Here is a 17,513-nt window from a genome sequence, read left to right as displayed (position 1 = left end):
AGTTGTGTGTGGTATTTACGCATGCGAAGTTGTGTGTGGTATTTACGCATGCGCAGTTGTGTGTGGTATTTACGCATGCGAAGTTGGTTTTGCTATCTGTGGTTTGCAGCTTTAGTTCTGATATCCACACGCATCTGTGTGAGCAGAGAAACAACTCGTGTTACGTAGAGAATGAAAGCAAATGAGACTTGTTGGCGGTTTGTGGCGATTATTAAGACGCAAGAACACTGAACCCGCTTGAGTCCAACTAAAGTTGATGCGCAGAAGCAAAAAGCACTTGTTTAACATGTGTGTGCGCGCGCGCATGTGCTTGTATGACTCTTTGCTCAAACTAAATGCTACCTAATAGGGTGAAATGTGTGCCGTGTGTGTTCTATTCTTTCATTTATGCACACGAATTGGGTCACAATGTTTGTTTGTTTTTGTTTTGTTTTTTTAATGCGTCTCCAAAAAAAAAGTTGGAGGCAGAAATCTCGGATGTCCTGAAGCAGATTAAACCCAAACTATCTGCACGGCCAAATACAGCTAGAGGATGGCGAGAAAATAAGTTTGTATAGACCGCTGACGCTGAACCTTTTAACGCTTTGGCCAACAAGGGTGGATATCTGAGCGTGGGGCTGCTGGTGTTTTAGAGGAAATGGGTGTGTAAATGTAACGCTTACAATCAGTGAGGCGCGGTACAGATATGTAATCGCTGCATCTCGATGCCATAGAGAACAACTGAAATGAAACATTCCAGCCCTCTGCAACATATTGGACAGAAATCAACTTTAGTGTTGTAAACTAAAACGCATGAAATAACTTAGATTTGTCAAAGTTATTTTGCAAATCTATAAACCAATTGATGGTTAATGTAAAGGCAAAATAATGAAATTATTATTTTTGATTCATTTTTCTTACAGTGGTAAGCAATTTTAATACTTCCATGAAGTTGTGAGACTCTTGAGCCAGATTTAAGAAATAGGCAGATTTGGAGCAGCATAGTATGGAAGCCCATTTATGTCAATAAATCTTACAAGAAAAAAAAAACTGAAATTATGAGATAGAAAGTCGAAATTATAAGAAAACAACAGTCATAGAAGCAGCTCTTTGGCATAGGTTACCCTACATTTGACATAGAATGGATTGTGAGTACATTGAAGACAGAGATGAAATACTTCAATTGCTTGCTGTTTCACATGGGATTGTACCAAACAAACACACCCTTGAAAGGATTTTCAAGCTCTGGCGTAGAAAGAATAAAACCGACTTTCTAAATTATATATATATATATATATATATTTTTTTTTTTGCTGGCAGAAATGGGCTTCCATAGAATAGTCTCTGTGGGTAAAACTCCAAAAACACTGGATCCTATAATCTCCAAAATGTTACTCAAACGACTCTGATTTAAAACAAACAAACAGAAAAAACATGTCATTTGTTTTTTCTTTTTTTTTTTTTTTCAAAAGCTTCCCAGAAGACATTGGATGGGTGTCGTGCCCTTGTTAACAATCTATTTGCTGGCTATTTTAACTGTTTTTGCAGCATTATTTGAAGTCACATTTTCTTTAACTTGCACTGTGTTTTATTCATTTATTTGTGACCCGGGTGCCCTCTGGTCCCATTGAGATCATCCTGACATCTTGCAATGCTGCGTAGTAGAGCAACAGGTCTCCTGCCAACAGGAAGGCTTCACAACAGAAAGTTAAAACTGCCGAAAGCATCGCCGGTATCAGCCCATCGTCCATGATGGACATCTGCACTGAAAGATGCCAGAGAGGGCCAGAAACATCCAACGTACTCAACTGTCAGACAAAAAGCCTAAATTGTATTCATTTTGGTGATCCTCTGACTTTTCATCTGGAGACATTGTTTTGATTTAAATTTGGTTTGTGACTAAAACACCTGCCAAACTGACATTCCAATGAGCCAAAATTGTACTTTGTGTTGTGTTAGCATGTTAATGGACTAAACTAAGATGGTGCTAGTTGAAGTACCAACATCCTCTCAGCAGATGTAGTGTAGTTACAAAAAACCTTCAGCCTAACACTTGGCTTTCATCAGTGGATGGAGATGGTTCAGTTGTTATGTAAACTATGTAAGGAGTACTGGTCACGTCCTATATGAAGAGGAGGTTACCCCTGTCTCAAGGATGATCTGTGGTGTCGCAGGGTCAGTCCACTTTTTCCACTCACCTCTGGTTGTGCTTTTGAATTGTGGATCAGACGGGGGGATGTTGCAACACAGCTGTGTTCTTTTGTCATGGTATGCAATGCGAAAAACTAAATACTATCCGCAAATCTTGACTCATGTAAACAAATGTCCGTTCTTCTATTTCATGTCGCTGATGAAACCTTTTTTCTTTTTTTCCTCGTAGGTCTGCCTCAGCACATTTTGCAAGGTGTGTCATTTGAAACGACACATGTCCTCACGTGCACATCAACAGGTGGGCATCAAACTTCATGTGCACTTTACCAGGTTACTGAGTGTTTTCTGGAGTTGGCACAGAATTCGCTGCCTGAACCATTCACCAACCAAAGTAAACTCAAATGTTTGTGCAATGAAGCAGTTTTCCCGTTTGCTACTTTGAACCCCTAAACTGGTGAAACACCCGTTACAAAATTCACCACTTCCTGCCGTGCCCCAGCTTAGTTAGTGGAACAAGTTATGCTTTTATTGTTTCCTCCTATCTGGTATAAAACACGGATGTTCCATCTGTCTAGCAACTTTCCGCCATTTCTGTTGCGGATGAAACGTCTGCTCTCTCTTCCGCCTTTACATCCTGGCAGCGGTTGTCATGCAGCGTTAAGCAAAAGTGGATACTTTTACACAGACACACAGGAGAAACATGGTAATACTTATGGTTCACGAGGATCACTCTCAGATTATGTTTCAATGCATTTCGTTTCTGAGCACGTCAGCATTTTCACACAGCAATTTACAGAACACTACATAATGAGCCTGGGCCAAGAGCGCAGACTACCTGAATCAGAAGTGGAATGCTACATTGATGGCTACTCAAGGGATCGTTCTGAGGTCACAGGCACAAGGAAGTTCAACTTATTCAGGCAACAAGTCCAATCTTGATTCAGGAGCATTTATTCACACATGTGGAGACATCACAAAATACATGTAACTGATATCAGACACGATGGTCCTAAAACATAAATGGCATATTATTTTGACTGGGGCTTCTGTTCTGACATGACACATGAATATTAGACAGTGTTTCCCCTACCATTATATTAGGGGGGGGGGGGGGGGGCCCCCCCCCCCCCCCCTTGAAGTTCAAGTTAATTTTGTTAAATTTTATTTTCTATATCGTGCCAGATCACAACAGAAGTCAATTAAGGTTACCTTTCCTATAGAACAGGTATATACCTTGTTCTTTTATTAAACAAACTAAATAGCCTTGTGTTATTTATCTTATCTGCACGACGGCATGTAATTTCTGTCTCTACATGGTCGTGCATTTACAATTCTCCTCTGCTCTCTGTATCGCGCACGGCGGACTTCTGCCCCGATGCGCGCACACACAGACACGTACGCCTGGGGAACCTGTGATAGCCTCACTATCAGGCACAAATACAATAACGTCAGCCTTAACTGTAATGAGTATTAATAGATCTATAAAAGGTATAAGACATATATGAAATGTGATTATTCCATGTCGGTACATAAAAATCATCCTATCTGCTACTTCAAAGCGTTCATCAGTGTCTTGAACATTAGTCCTGTGTTTGACTCAGTTGGTGCATGTAATCCTGTATCATGAGGCCATCCCCATGGTCCTGTTTCTATGTTGGCCTTGACCTTAATAAATCACCTCTGCATGTTCCCTTCTTTACCAACAGAAATGCACTGACGTCTTCAAGCAAGGTAATGTTTGTTTTTTTTACTTTTCATCTTTCATGGCATTTTGTATTTCTTGTTACCTGCACAATATTTTGTGTTACTCAGATTTTTATTTCCAGTTAATGAATCATTTTTGTTTACTTTCTAGATATTTACAAGGGTTCGGGTAAGCCTGCTTCTTCTTCTTCTTGTATGGTTGGTGTTTCTGAATAATGTTTGTGTTTACATTCAGCGTGACTCACTCAAATGCATCCTTGACGCCTAACAGACATAATTCATTTTCTTTTCTTTTTTCAAATATTGAGACCTGCATTGTTTACGTCCTGTGGTGGAACATTATTTTACCCGCTATTGAGTCTTTTTAAGCTGAAATGAAGAATATCGTGAAACAGAACTTGTCTTTTTCAATTATTTATTCTTGCAAGAAGAGGCACAGTTATACAGAGTCACAAAGAGTCTGTAGAATTGCGCACTCAAGAGATAAAGTCACACAGAGTTGTATAGAGTAATCAAGAGTGAGGGGCTGTGTACTGGAACATCCTGCTCCAGGTCGTGGCAGTAAAAGAAGTGCTTTATCTGAGCAACAGACACAGATAGGTTTTATCCGTAAGGCATAGAAGATGTGCATATAAGTGCTTTTTATTCGACAGCAAGAAGAGGATATGTGTGCAGGCAGTCAGCTGCTGCATGGATCACAAGTTATATAATGCAAGCTTGTGATAGTAACAAGTTATAAAACAGTTTGCTTATAAGAATATTAAATATCCATTACAGTCCATATATTCCCCACTAACTTCTTCTTTCCTGCCTTTGCTTACTGCAATGCGTAAGCAAAGGCGATGGGTTCCAGCAAAAATTCCTGTTTCATTTAAGCGCCAATGCTAACAAATCTCATGCTGAACATTTTCTCTCGTTTTTTTTTTCTTTTCTTTTTTCACAACGGCTTGTGTGTTGAACAGTGTGGCACCACTTTAATCTTAAGGGAGGAAGTGTTATACTATTTTGTGTGATTCAGCCTGTCTCGTCCCTCTCTATAGTCTGGTTTCAATGTAGTGCAAATTTTAACCGACTTTCCTAAAAATCTGTAAAAGAAAATGCCAATTAATTAGTGTTTTCATTCATTACTGTTGTGTGGATAGTAGGAGATGGTTCATTGCGAAACAAGATGACATAATTAAAAGAGCACCCGTCAATCCTCAAACTATGATAATGTAGAAGGCGTGATGGAAATATGTTTTTTTCATGCGTTTTATTTTAGGAAGATTAAAGTCTTTCAACTTCACAAAACAGATCGGCGGTCTGAATCCATTGCACATTGTCACATCATTTTTTTCAATGCACAAAATTTTCAGCCAAGAGTAATCTTGACTTAAAAATATTCTTTTTGCATAATTTCCCATGTTTATATTAATTAGTTTCGTACCACCTTCAAGCCAAACACCCTTTAATATTATTTAGACTCACAACACACTTTTAGCCCATTGTGTATGCTCATGGTTCAAATAACGATGCACAGTTATTAACTAATCTAAATTTCATCACTCAACCTGTTTATTTAAAGACTGATGTCACATGTGCTGTCCTGAGTAGCTCAAGCTTAATAATCTTTTCTTCCATTGTTATCTACTCTACAGGCAACTTTCCATTTATTGCATTGGTCAGACAGCGAGCCAAACAAGAAATCAGACAACCCCTCACAGGTTAGTAAAGTGTCTTTAAGTTGGATGGTTGTTGACCTTTTTCTCTCATGTATCCCATCAGGAGACAAACCACTCCTGGCCTTTGCTGTAGCAGAGTTTGAAGACGATATGATGAGGAAGAGGGCAACCTTGTGCACATGTCATTCAATTTTCAGTTCAATCAATTTTAGTTTAACCGAACCTTGAGTTCTAAATGAGTGCAGCAACATAATTATATTGTTTTCAACATGAGAGCACAACCTTTAATTTAACAACCAACGAGAAATCTATGCAGACACAGGATTGTTTACTGTGATAATAGCTGAAGGGGAAAAAGGACATATTATTTATTTATTTTCTATGCTTGTTTTTATGACCTCGTAATATTTGACTTATCAAAAATACAGGTTTTATGTGGCTAATTAAAATGTATAGAATTTGTAAAGTGTCGGGCATTAAAACAAACGTAAACCTGTGAACCAGTATGAAACCAGTACCATGTATGGTACTGGTGAAGATGTAAAAGATTATGTTTGAAGTAATTATTCTATTTCCTCCAGGCTTGACTTTGTGTTTCAGTCGAGAGACAGACAAATTTTTTTACTTGTGCCATCTCTGTGAGGAAAAGTGTCCATCAGGCAGGATTTTATCCCACCTCACATCGATTGACCATTGCAGAAACTACTCCGTAAGTGCAGAATATCATAAAAGTGAACCAATGTTTGAAATTTGGAAGCACAATTTAATTGGTATGTTGTATTTTAGAGCCACACAAACCCAAATGTACTGAGGTTCTCCTGGATCCCCAGCAACAATGTGAAAGACATTTTGAGGCCCCAGGTCGGACATGGAGTAAAAGAAAGCAGTGGCGGACAACTACAGGTTTGTACCTGGAGTTCTGGAATCTTTAATTTGAAAGTATATTGATAATTCAATGATTATGGATCGCATCACTATTTGTATGTGAAAGGGGTCGCTCGAAGAGAAATCCCACAAAGAATTATCACCCAGCCCTTCGGCTCTATGGAGCTTCTTTGTGTCTTTCAGCTATTTGTTTTGGTTTTCCAGCCCAAAATTTTACTGTTTTTGTTTAGTCTAACAGCTCTCTGTTTTGTTTTTAGCCGCAGCATCACATCACTTTTCTCAGTAATAATACTCTCAAACCTCTGTACAGTACATACTTATTACCAAACCGCAAACAACAAAGTTAGCGACTTGCTGGTGAACGTAGTCGAGCATTTAGCATCTAAAGAGCAGGATATTTTCTTCAATAGTTGGTGGAGACTAAAACGGAGCTAAAAAGAACCCAATTTTAGACCTGTGTTTGTCAGATGTTTACAAACACGACTCCAAATGAATGCTAACGTTGCTCTGTAACTGATGGATCTGTAAATGAGAAACAGTTTGCTGACCACGTTCAACCATACCGGCTTAAAAGGTGCTACTATGTTTGGTGCAGCTGAAACAGCTGTAAACACGACACTGACATGTTTCTATTTGTACGGTTGCATGGTCATGCTTTTTCTCATTGTCAAGGACTGTATATAAGAATAGGACGTAGTTGTCGTGAAGTCACTCATTGGTTTGTGGATTACTGCCGTCGCCATGTTGTAGTTTTTTTGCAACCATTGAATGGAAGTTACCATATTTAGAATGTAGAGGAGTGACGTAGAGACGCCGTATACAGCTCTGGTAGCGGCAGCGACCTGTCAATCACAGTAAGCCCGCCCTAAAGTATACTCCGCTCTATGGTCTATTTGACTCTAAAATGGACCATTTCCTAAAGGAACATCATGCTGTATAGATAAAGACTTGAAACTAGCGATTGAGACCATAAACTCATGTTTACTAAGGTAAAAAAATCAAGTAAGAAGTAGGGTAATTTTCTCATTGACTTCCATACAATTGGACTTTCTGCAACTGGAGGAATTGCCCTCTCATGGCCATTAGAGAGAATGCAGGTTTTAAGACACTTCCGCATTGGCTTCACTCGGCAGAACCGAAGGTTGCCGCCTGGACATACCAACTTTTCTAGTTCAATCCACTACCCCATCGTTTCTTATTGTTTTTATAGTTACACAGCAGTGTCATGTCAAGAGACTGTGTTACAATACTGTTGTTGGTGGGATGAATGCCTTTTCAGATTAGATTTTTAGAGGAAGTTATGTATTTTCAGCATTTTTTCCTCTTTGCAGCTGTTGGACTTACCTGGAAATCTGTTGAAAAAGCATGAAACAAGTTCCTACTCTGAAGGTATACGAGTCTTTCTCTATGTAATATTTGATTGAGAATTTTAATAAATTGTTTAATTCACATGATCTGATTCTACTCCCCAGTGATGCGCACTTTAAGTGAAAATGAAACGCTTCTCAAGCTGCTTGAAGGTGTGTGCACATTTCTCTCAGGACTCTTATTTCTGCTCATGGTGTAGTCAGGACTTATGGAGTTCAGTAACCAAAATCAAGCAGTGCTTAATCAGTCTGTTCGACTTGTAATAATCACTCCACCTTGCTACAGCAGTCAAGAAAACGTTCTCACCTCAAGGTCCATTTAGTAGCTGTTCTGGTTCTTTCAAACATTAAATTATCCACATTTTAGTGGAAATTTGAGCATTTACAATCCAATGACAGCTGGAATAACTCTTATCTATTGATGTTAATATTGTGATATGATCCAAAGCTTCACAACAGCTACTAATGGACCTTTTGGTGAGTATGATGATGTCTCAATATATTGTGTATCTGTTAGATTTACTATTTATTGTCCTTCAGTCCATGCTTCATCGCTGCAATCTTGTGTTTTCTCTCTAGCTATCAAGCCAAAGCGGGTGATGATGCAAACATACCAAAGAGACAGCAACAGAGAACATCCACTTCTTGGTCAGTAAATGTCTCCCAAAATGTAATTCTTTGGATGCAAAATTCAGCTGGTAGGGACATTGTCTTTAATGGTGGAAGATGGTTTCCTTAAAACTGGGGTAGGCAGTTTTCTGGCCAAAGGCAAAAAAAAACTTTACGATTGAAAATCCAGCCCTCCTCCTGCTGCTCTTCCCTTGCAGTCATAAATCCTCAAACATACTTTCCACAGACAGCTGTGGATGCGTCTCCATTCATACCACAAGTGAGGGTCCGCATCGGTCTGCCGTTCCACACTTGCACATTTCCAGATCCACCCTCTATTCCAGGGATCACCAACCTTTTTTAAACTGAGAGCTACTTCAAGAGTACCGAGTAGTACGAAGGGCTACTTGTTTGATACAAACTTCCTGAATAACAAAGTTGCACAGATCACCTTTTAATAATAATCATATATGTGAAGAGACTGTTTGATCACATGTCAGTTAATTATTCCTCACAATAATTATTAAGAATGATTTCCACAACAATGATGGTATAGCTACACATACATATTTAAACATGCAACTTTTATTTCTGTTAATCTGTTTCAACATTTGAAAGTCAGAGGTATCACATCTCTGATATTTTTGTATCATCACATGATCAAAGCCGGTTACTTTTGCACATAGCGCCTGTTGGTGAATGATGCAGTGGTAATGTAGACATTTTTGCGAAGTCTGGGTCACTTTTGCATTGCGCAATGAAGCCTGCATGCCGGCCCGTCATCGCGGGAGCCCCGTCTGTTATCACCGACACCAGCTTTTCCAACGGTACCTTTTTCTCCACGAAGAAACTAGTAACCAGTCTCGTCCATAGCCGAGCGGGGGATCCAACCCTCCGACGCGCGAGAGCGTCTTCGGGCGCCCGCGTTCAAACCTCTAGTCTGGGCCTTTTCGGTCGGATTGCGTTGCCTCGCCTCTACCCCCGCTACCCCTGAGTTGTTGCCCCGCGGCCTGTTCCGAGGATTTACGGACCTGACGACAGGGTGCGCTCGCAGCGCGCGTCTGGCGCCAACGGGAAGCGCCCGCCATTCGGAACCTGAAAACCTAGTGCGGCGGCCTTGTCCTGGCTGTCCGCCGTGCGCCTCCGGGTACCCAACTCTCTTATGACAAGAAATATTGTCATTTTAAAATCTACACTAATGCAAGCGTTTTTTGATTAAAAAAGAACAACTACAATTTTAGACGGAGCTCCATGGTGACTAGTGCTATTTTTAGAACATGCCTTGCGGGCGACTCACGTGGTCCCTGCGGGCGACAGAGTGCCCGCGGGCACCGTGTTGGCTACCTCTGCTCTATTCCAATTGGTTGCGGTGATGCACCATAACGTTGTCTGCCTGGAGTTCAACGCCATTTGGCTGTCTCTGTATTCCTTTAAAGACAAATTATATAAATGTCGGTAATGGTGGATCTCCTCGCACAACCTCTTTCCTGAAATGTTAGGCCAAAGTCTCCTGAAACATGTTTTCTAACGCCTGAAAACCGAGCCAAGAGGAGATGCAGGAGTCTATTTTTTTCTCAGATCACTTGAATTACAATATGCTGAAAGGTTATTACAGCATTTTAAACTGCCTACCCCAGCTTTAAGTACGGAGAACAGGAAGAGTGTTTATTTAATTTTGTACAAATTTAAATTAATTCACTAATTCATTTGGAGAAGTGCTTTTTTATGGTATAACTTGCCTTGTCACTACTTGACCGTGATAATCGTATAATACCAATTAATAGATCGAAGGAAGGATTTCACCAATCCATAAGGTTAAATTAACAAACATACTCATGCTAGAAACGCATTGTTGGCTTTCTTTTTGAACTTCTTCCCCGTTTCTTCTCTGATCGTGGTCTTGTAGGAATGCAGCACCTTGTTGAATGCATTTGTGTCGGGCAAACGGAGAAGAGACACTACCTCTGCACTCTCTGCCAGCTAACTTTGGCCGCCCATGCGATCATCAAACATGTCCTGAGCTTTGACCACGTCTTCTGCTACTTTGTAAGTAGCTATGAAGAGAACATTTGTGAAACTATTATTACCATACGATTCTGAGAAGATGTCTACTCAGGCAAAATGACTAGTTAGGCCACGGTTGCTCCAAAAAGTAAGGCAGAAAATGAATCCTAATTAAAAAGATAGTACAGGGGATGTGTAGTTCTTTGTTTTTCTGATGGTGTCAAGTTGAGTAATGAATCCTCAACAACTGAAATCCGTATTGGTTGTCGTCTTGTGTGGTATTCGTGTAATTCACACCAGTTTTAATCTGCAGAGAGCGTGGCACCCGCATACTTTGCTGGCAAAGGAATCCTACAAGGCTTACTCGCCGGTCTTCGGCTCCACAATGCTTAATCTTGCAAAGCAGACAGAGCAAATTCATGGTACTGCAAACGCTGATATGAAGGTAATATAGTTTACAAAGTCACAAGTTTTCACACATTGTTGCTTTTGTTTGTATTAATTTGAAACCGTATGACTTTCGTTGCAGCAAGTGAGCCTGGAGCCTACCAAATTCACATCAGTGAATTTCACTTGTTATGCAGATGGTTGGTATTTATTATTTGATGCCTCTCTTTACGTTGTATTCCTCCGAATGAACTGGACCTTCAGTGGAACCAAGAATGATGATTTACTAATTGAGCCTGTGGTTTATTGTAGCTTTGAAGGAACTGGAATCTATTAGAAAGGAAAACAATGAGAGCAGCTTGATTACAAGCGTAACACCAGGGAACAAGTTGGGTATGTATTTTATTTATTTTCTGACTTTTAATTTTGGTTTTACAATATACACATCAGTCATACAAAGATGACAGAAAGTATGATACAATATATCTCAAACAGTGTCTCGGGACGTGCCAAGACAAATGAATGGAACCCCCCTCCGAAATGACTAATTATGAAGTTTACACAACAAGAACTATTAAACTACCTAGGACTGAACTGAAATGGGCCATTTTGTCTAATGAGAGCCTTCACTTTTGGTACTTTTGGTATATTTTTATGCTAGTACTTTTGTAATTTTATAATAATTAGTAATAATTTGAATGCAGGACTTTTATTTGTAACAGAGTATTTGACACTGTAGTATTACTGCTTTTACTTAAGTGAAATAATAAAAAGTTTTTTTTAAATCACATTCACACAATTTTCAGATACAGTTCATGCCTTTGTTTTGTTACACTCAAAACATCTGGGGCAAATGACCTGCAGAGGCCGACACAAGAGCACGTGTAGCCAGACATTTGATAGATTTCGGAAAATAAATAAATAACTTAAAACATCAATTTCTTCTATTTTTAAATGGTTAAATTGAAAATGTTTTTGCATTTTGAATTACAACTTAAATTTGCTTTATTTTTTCTTTGTAGGGCTTCCTTCTGAACTGTACAAACTCCGCTGTCAGGTAAAAATCACAATTCTACATTTCACTACAATAGCCTAGATTTTAATACTGTACCTAATACCATCTATTTTGTTGGGGAACATTAAGAACACAATTTTGTTTGATACAATGAACTTTGTTTCACTTTTCTTTTGTTTTTTTTCTGGTGGCAGAACTGCAGTATGAGCTTTATGAACATGTCTGACTATTGCAAACATTCATCAAAGGACACACACAAAAAGGTATATCAATATTTTCATAGCTTCCTACAGAAAGTATTTGTGATTATTCCTGATGTACTACAAAATAAGACCTTACATACTGTCCCTAATGTTCTTCTTCAGATGGTGAAGAAAATCTTTAGGGGAGGTACGATTCACTTATCTTTTATTTATCATAATATATAAATCAGAATGTATCATTTTTAAGCTCTTTTACATAAGATATATTTTTCCTCACTTTCCTACAGTTGCTGAACATTCAGACCAACCAGGTACACTTTTCTCCTTTTTGTTAATAGTGCCAACACTTAATTATTTTGAACCAATACTAGTCAAAAGGTCTGAAAATACATAAATCTAAATCTGTTGGCTATTCAAAAAGATAGCATACCATATTGATATACTATTTTTCAAAGAACTGATTTAGCTTCAATTTACTCATTAATTTAAGAAAAAAAGTAATTGATTGTGGTATTTATTGAACTCCTACTCTTAACACTCTTTCCTTTTGAATGTTAGAATGGAAACCCAGTCTGGGCTTATACAAGAGCCTCATCGAGAGCTTGGGGCAAAATCAGCCACTTGTTGGTGAGCAGACCCGCTTCTTAACATCGTGTTTTGTTATACTGAAAAATCTGTCATATCTTAATTTTCTTTGTTTATATGTTTGTTCAGGCGTTCCCCTGGTTGTGACGTGTGTCTGCACTCGGGTCCAGAAGGAACCTATTTATGTGTGCTTTGCTTGTCAGGACTGTTTCACTGACTCCTTGCTCAGACAGCACTTTGACTCTCAAAAACATGTCATACACACATTGGTGAGCCCTTAATTTATTTATGTGGCTTATTTTCGTTATTGTCGAGCCGGTGCAGCTGTGTGTGGATGCCAGCACTAACACTTGTTTTGTGAGGAATTGTAAAAGACGTGTTTGTATTGTTTTTAGCTTTAGATTTAAAAAAAAATATTATTACATATTTAAGTACTGATGCAACAGTGTTTGGTGTCCTTAACTTTTTTTGTGAGCCAATATGATCAGACTTGTATTTTTGCTGTTGGAGAGAACCACTTTTTAATGCATGATGTGCATGTGTTCTTATTCAGTTGTATCAATATAACCTGGGAATCCATCATAATGAGTCATTTCAAAGGTGTATTTTGTCATTGCATGCAATTTAAAAAGCCCAGAATTATGGTAAATTTACAACTGTCTTCCTGGGATATACCTATAGCCTTTGTGTTATATTCTTAGCTGTACCTGAATCCCTGGAGGCTGACACTTGCGTGGGAGAATCGTCTGGACGTGAAAGTCTTGAGGTCCATGGCATGGGAAGAGGAGAAGGAAAAACCAGATGAGATGATGCTGAAGGTAAAATGCCAAAGAACTTTAACAGACTTGTTTATTTTTTTCACTATTTCTTCTATATCTGTGTAGAGATAAACAAAAGTCAATCATAAGAGTTTCATAGCATGCAAACTAAAATTCAGTCTAAACGGCAATAGCTAACCACAGTAAAGCTAGTTAATGAGAAGGTTAATTTCCCGCAATCATCTATTGTAGACTAAATCATTTTCCATAGTCATTACTAATTGAGAATTTTTCTTTTCTCAGGTACTTGACATGCCAAATGAGATGTTTCAGGGACTCCTCACATGTAGTTACTCAAAAGGTAGGAATTGGTCTTGCATGTAATTATTCAGATATAGCTGGGGAGAACGAGCTCACTGCATCTTACCTGTGATATGTGCTCTGTGAGATTCATTTTAACTGGTTTTGGTCATGCTTTCCATCAAGCCGACTCAAACAACATGAAGCAGTTTGACATATTTTTGTTGACTCGTTCTTGATTTCGTCTGCAGTGATGGAGAGTCTTGCACTACAACACATTATCTTAAAGCATGACAGTAAGTGATGAAATATTTTCTTAGCCTTAAATATATAATATATGGATTATTTTCATCTGACTCGTGCATGTTTGTCTGTTTTAATGTCTCCAGTTCCAAAATGTGAAACATACAGTAAACTCGAAGACAACGATAGATTTCCTCTACTAGGTGAGTACCGCCGTAGAGAAAAGGTCTTGACAGAAATCAGAAGTGCACACTCGGTGTTTTTGACTTTTCTTTACCTCGGTTGCAGGTAGACAGTTCCTGGTCATGCACGACTTTAGTGTCGCAGGGCAACAGCCCATGGTGGGATTCCTGTGTCTGCTCTGTAAGAGGAGGTTGTCAGATGATGAATGTTACGCTCACGAGTTCAGTCGGAAACACATTGCGACATTTATAGTGAGTATTTTTACTCGCACTTCTTATTGCATTATTTTCTATTAATGGTTACCATCATGCTCTTATTATCACTCAGTATGTCTTGTGATTATTTGGGGTGTTATGCAAAGGCAGACAAACAGTGCAGAATGTCATGTCAGGAAAAATCCAATGCAAAAAGCATTGTCTGCAGGCTATAATATTGTTAATCAAAGTATTCATTTTTGATGAATGGGAGATCAAGGCAGAACTGCAGTAGGAATGACAGGAGGAGCACCACATTGTGTCACATATTCTTATATATTTTCTATGAGATTAGAGTTTGTTTGGGCAGCAAATTTCGAATTACAGCTGCACATGTGCAGATGATTATTATATATCACTTTGCTGTATTTCATGTTTAGACCACACCATGTAAATCGGTTGATCCTTGTCACGTAAGACTGACTTCCTGTCAGTAGGTGGTGTTATGACTATAAATCAATATGGGCATGTAGATGCCTTCAGGCCTAGACTTCAAGGCTTGCTATCCAGCATGGGAATGGTGGATCCATAACTTTTGACTTACACTATTCATCCATTTAAAACATATACCAATGTGCACGGATTATAGTACAAGGCAGAGCAGAGCACACAGTGACTTCTGTGGTGGAAAATTAATTTACCCGCTGTTGAGTCTTTTTAAGCTGAAATGAAGAATGTTGTCAAACAGAACTTGTCTTATAAAAGTAATTATTCTCTGGCCAGAGAAGAGGCACAGTTACACAGAGCCACTCAGAGTCTGCAGAAGTGTGCACTACAGATCAAAATTCGTACAGAGTTATAAAGAGAGTGATCAAGGGTGGGGGCCTGTTTAATCCCGTGCAGGCCGTGCTGTGAAAGAAGTATAAGAAGTGCTTTATCTTTGCAACAACAGACACACATGCATACGTTTTATCCTTAAGGCATAGAACATGTGAATATACAATAGGTAGTTGTTATCTAACACGAAGAAGAGGACATGTGTGCAGGCAGTCAGCTGCATGGATCACAAGTTACATGATGCAAGCTTATGATAGTCTGTTACACAAGTTATAAAAGAGTTGTATTTTATAAGGAGGATTCACTGGTGTATAAGCCAATGTGATGTGTGTATGATTCAGTTCTGTACTCTGCAGACTACAGGCTCACTTCTTTCTCCAAGGTCACTATGTCTTGGTAAAAACAAAACGTGTGTGTGTGTGTGTGTGTGTGTGTGTGTGTGTGTGTGTGTGTGTAGGACAATTTCCATCCAGGCTCGCTGAATTCAAACACCGATGAAGAGACCTTCTTGGACTTGGCAAAAGTGGCAGCACGCTATCACTCCATATCAAATGTGCAGGTATTCTATACCTGAAATTGAGTTTCTGTACCATCTTTATGTAGAATCTCCTCCAGCCACGCGCTTATGCTTTTGACTACATATTTTCTGCCGTCAAAGGTGATAAAGTTGAACAAGCCAATCAGGGAGCCATGCACCTACTATATAGGTGAGTATGTGTATGTATGGTGTACATATATGCGATGAATGTACCACATTGGCATCTTTAACTCTGAATTGTTTTCTTGACTATTTTGTTCCAGCATTAAACATCCTGACATCTGCAAATATGAGAGAAAGGAAAGCAAACCTTGATCCACCAATACATCCGGGAATGAAGCTGGGTAAGTCCTGTCGATGTTTTATGTGTAATATGACCCTAGTACCAGTATGGAAATGGTAATATTAATTTCTGGAGTTCTGTGGCGCTAAATTATTTTACCCGCTGTTAAAATATGAGTCTGGTGAAGTGCGCACTGCAGCGATAAAGTCACAGAGTTATACAGAGAGTGATTTAAGAGTGGGGGGCTGTATACTGGAACATCCTGCTCCAGGCCGTGGCAGTTAAATTTGTGCTTTATCTGTGTAACAGACACGCATCTCAATTACATTACAGTCATTTAGCAGACACTTTTATCCAAAGTGACTTACAATAAGTGTATTCAACATAGGTATTCAAGAGAACTACTAGTCACCAGAAGTCATAAGTGCATCTCCTTCTTTAAACAAGCATCTAAGAGCATACACCAGAGCAAAAGTACAGTGCAGAAACAACAAAGTGTGAACACATGAGACACCAAGCACAAGTAAACCAACACAATTTTAATCTTAGCAAGTAGCAGATTTGTTATTCAAATTTACATCTAATTATTTAACTGTCAGCCTATCCCGGGAGGAGAGCTCTCTTCCCTTAAGGTAACCGAGCAGACTCCCTCAGAGATGAGCAAGAATATTGGGTGTTTACCATTATATGAGAATTACAAGTAAAAAAAAAAAAAAAAAAGAATATTCAAAGGAGTAAAAACGCCTAAGCTTAGACCCTGATACTCCGCTGTCTTCCATTATTTATAGATTTTTACTTGGAGTATCTTTCACTTCTAGATCCATATATCGTTAACAACTTAGCATCGCCAAATGATTGGATGATGCTCTTCATGTAGTCTTATAAGCTATGACAGACTTGTTCTTTGAAGTTCAGTGGTGAAGCACCAGTCAGGATCTCTCTTAAACAGTTACCATTGTTGCAGTATCTGCTCTCAAAACCTGTTTCCTATACCAACTCTGTTGACGATCAGGCCAGAGTAAGTTAAACCAAGATTACCCGTTTTTTACTTATTTTTACCATTCAGTAAACATAGAAACACATTGGGTTACATCTTGAGAATTGAAACCAAAATTAATCTAAATGTGGATGAATCACAATACTAATAAAAATGTAGATTACACTTTAAGATACCACTTACTAGACTCTATGGGTAAAGAATGAAGAAAATGTCTCCAGTCAGGCGTAAAAACCACAATAGGCCTATAAAAGTCTGCATTGTGTCAGTCGGTTACGTAAACCACAGAGTGCTTTAGGGCCTCAGCCTTTACGGCTTCACTTCCTGCTGCCGTTCGGCTGGAAGCAGAGGTATCAGTTTTATGCCCATACATTTATGTTAGCCAGTTTAAACTTTAGGTCTGAACCTGGAGGTAAACTGTTTATTCTTTCAGGGAGAAATGCAAAGGCATGCCAGACACATCTCCATATATGGTCCCTATTTAGATAAGAGCTGACTCCACTGGTTCAACCATATACACTTGTGTGTCCAGTTACAGAGTTAATTTGTGAATACCAGAGTGTGTGTAATTTTACAACAAAGAGGAAATGTATACTAATATATTGCTATAATATTGCATACAATGTTATC

The 17,513-nt window shown here is 38.9% G+C and overlaps 1 protein-coding gene across 3 annotated transcripts in view; it reads left to right on the top strand.

Moving 5' to 3' along the window:
- The window catches only part of LOC116387061 (uncharacterized), a 36,065-nt gene that overhangs the window by 460 nt on the left and 18,092 nt on the right, over nt 1-17,513 (top strand). For all 3 annotated transcript variants that reach the window (XM_031853816.1, XM_031853814.1, XM_031853817.1), the window contains exons 2-28: nt 2,360-2,428; nt 3,837-3,861; nt 3,986-4,003; nt 5,472-5,537; nt 6,077-6,204; nt 6,282-6,398; nt 7,712-7,769; nt 7,853-7,900; nt 8,327-8,395; nt 10,263-10,402; nt 10,674-10,805; nt 10,890-10,947; nt 11,060-11,140; nt 11,770-11,804; nt 11,957-12,025; nt 12,128-12,152; nt 12,253-12,276; nt 12,524-12,592; nt 12,680-12,819; nt 13,252-13,368; nt 13,612-13,669; nt 13,860-13,904; nt 13,998-14,054; nt 14,140-14,285; nt 15,523-15,624; nt 15,724-15,772; nt 15,867-15,947. In XM_031853816.1, the coding sequence (XP_031709676.1) occupies nt 2,360-2,428; nt 3,837-3,861; nt 3,986-4,003; nt 5,472-5,537; nt 6,077-6,204; nt 6,282-6,398; nt 7,712-7,769; nt 7,853-7,900; nt 8,327-8,395; nt 10,263-10,402; nt 10,674-10,805; nt 10,890-10,947; nt 11,060-11,140; nt 11,770-11,804; nt 11,957-12,025; nt 12,128-12,152; nt 12,253-12,276; nt 12,524-12,592; nt 12,680-12,819; nt 13,252-13,368; nt 13,612-13,669; nt 13,860-13,904; nt 13,998-14,054; nt 14,140-14,285; nt 15,523-15,624; nt 15,724-15,772; nt 15,867-15,947 (2,026 nt within the window). The remainder of the gene's footprint in view (nt 1-2,359; nt 2,429-3,836; nt 3,862-3,985; nt 4,004-5,471; nt 5,538-6,076; nt 6,205-6,281; nt 6,399-7,711; nt 7,770-7,852; nt 7,901-8,326; nt 8,396-10,262; nt 10,403-10,673; nt 10,806-10,889; nt 10,948-11,059; nt 11,141-11,769; nt 11,805-11,956; nt 12,026-12,127; nt 12,153-12,252; nt 12,277-12,523; nt 12,593-12,679; nt 12,820-13,251; nt 13,369-13,611; nt 13,670-13,859; nt 13,905-13,997; nt 14,055-14,139; nt 14,286-15,522; nt 15,625-15,723; nt 15,773-15,866; nt 15,948-17,513) is intronic.

The sequence above is a fragment of the Anarrhichthys ocellatus genome, unplaced genomic scaffold (genome assembly GCF_004355925.1).
Source record: "Anarrhichthys ocellatus isolate YVR2014 unplaced genomic scaffold, GSC_Weel_1.0 scaffold14, whole genome shotgun sequence".
Classification (NCBI taxonomy): domain Eukaryota; kingdom Metazoa; phylum Chordata; class Actinopteri; order Perciformes; family Anarhichadidae; genus Anarrhichthys; species Anarrhichthys ocellatus.
This window is presented reverse-complemented; position numbering and strand designations above follow the sequence as displayed.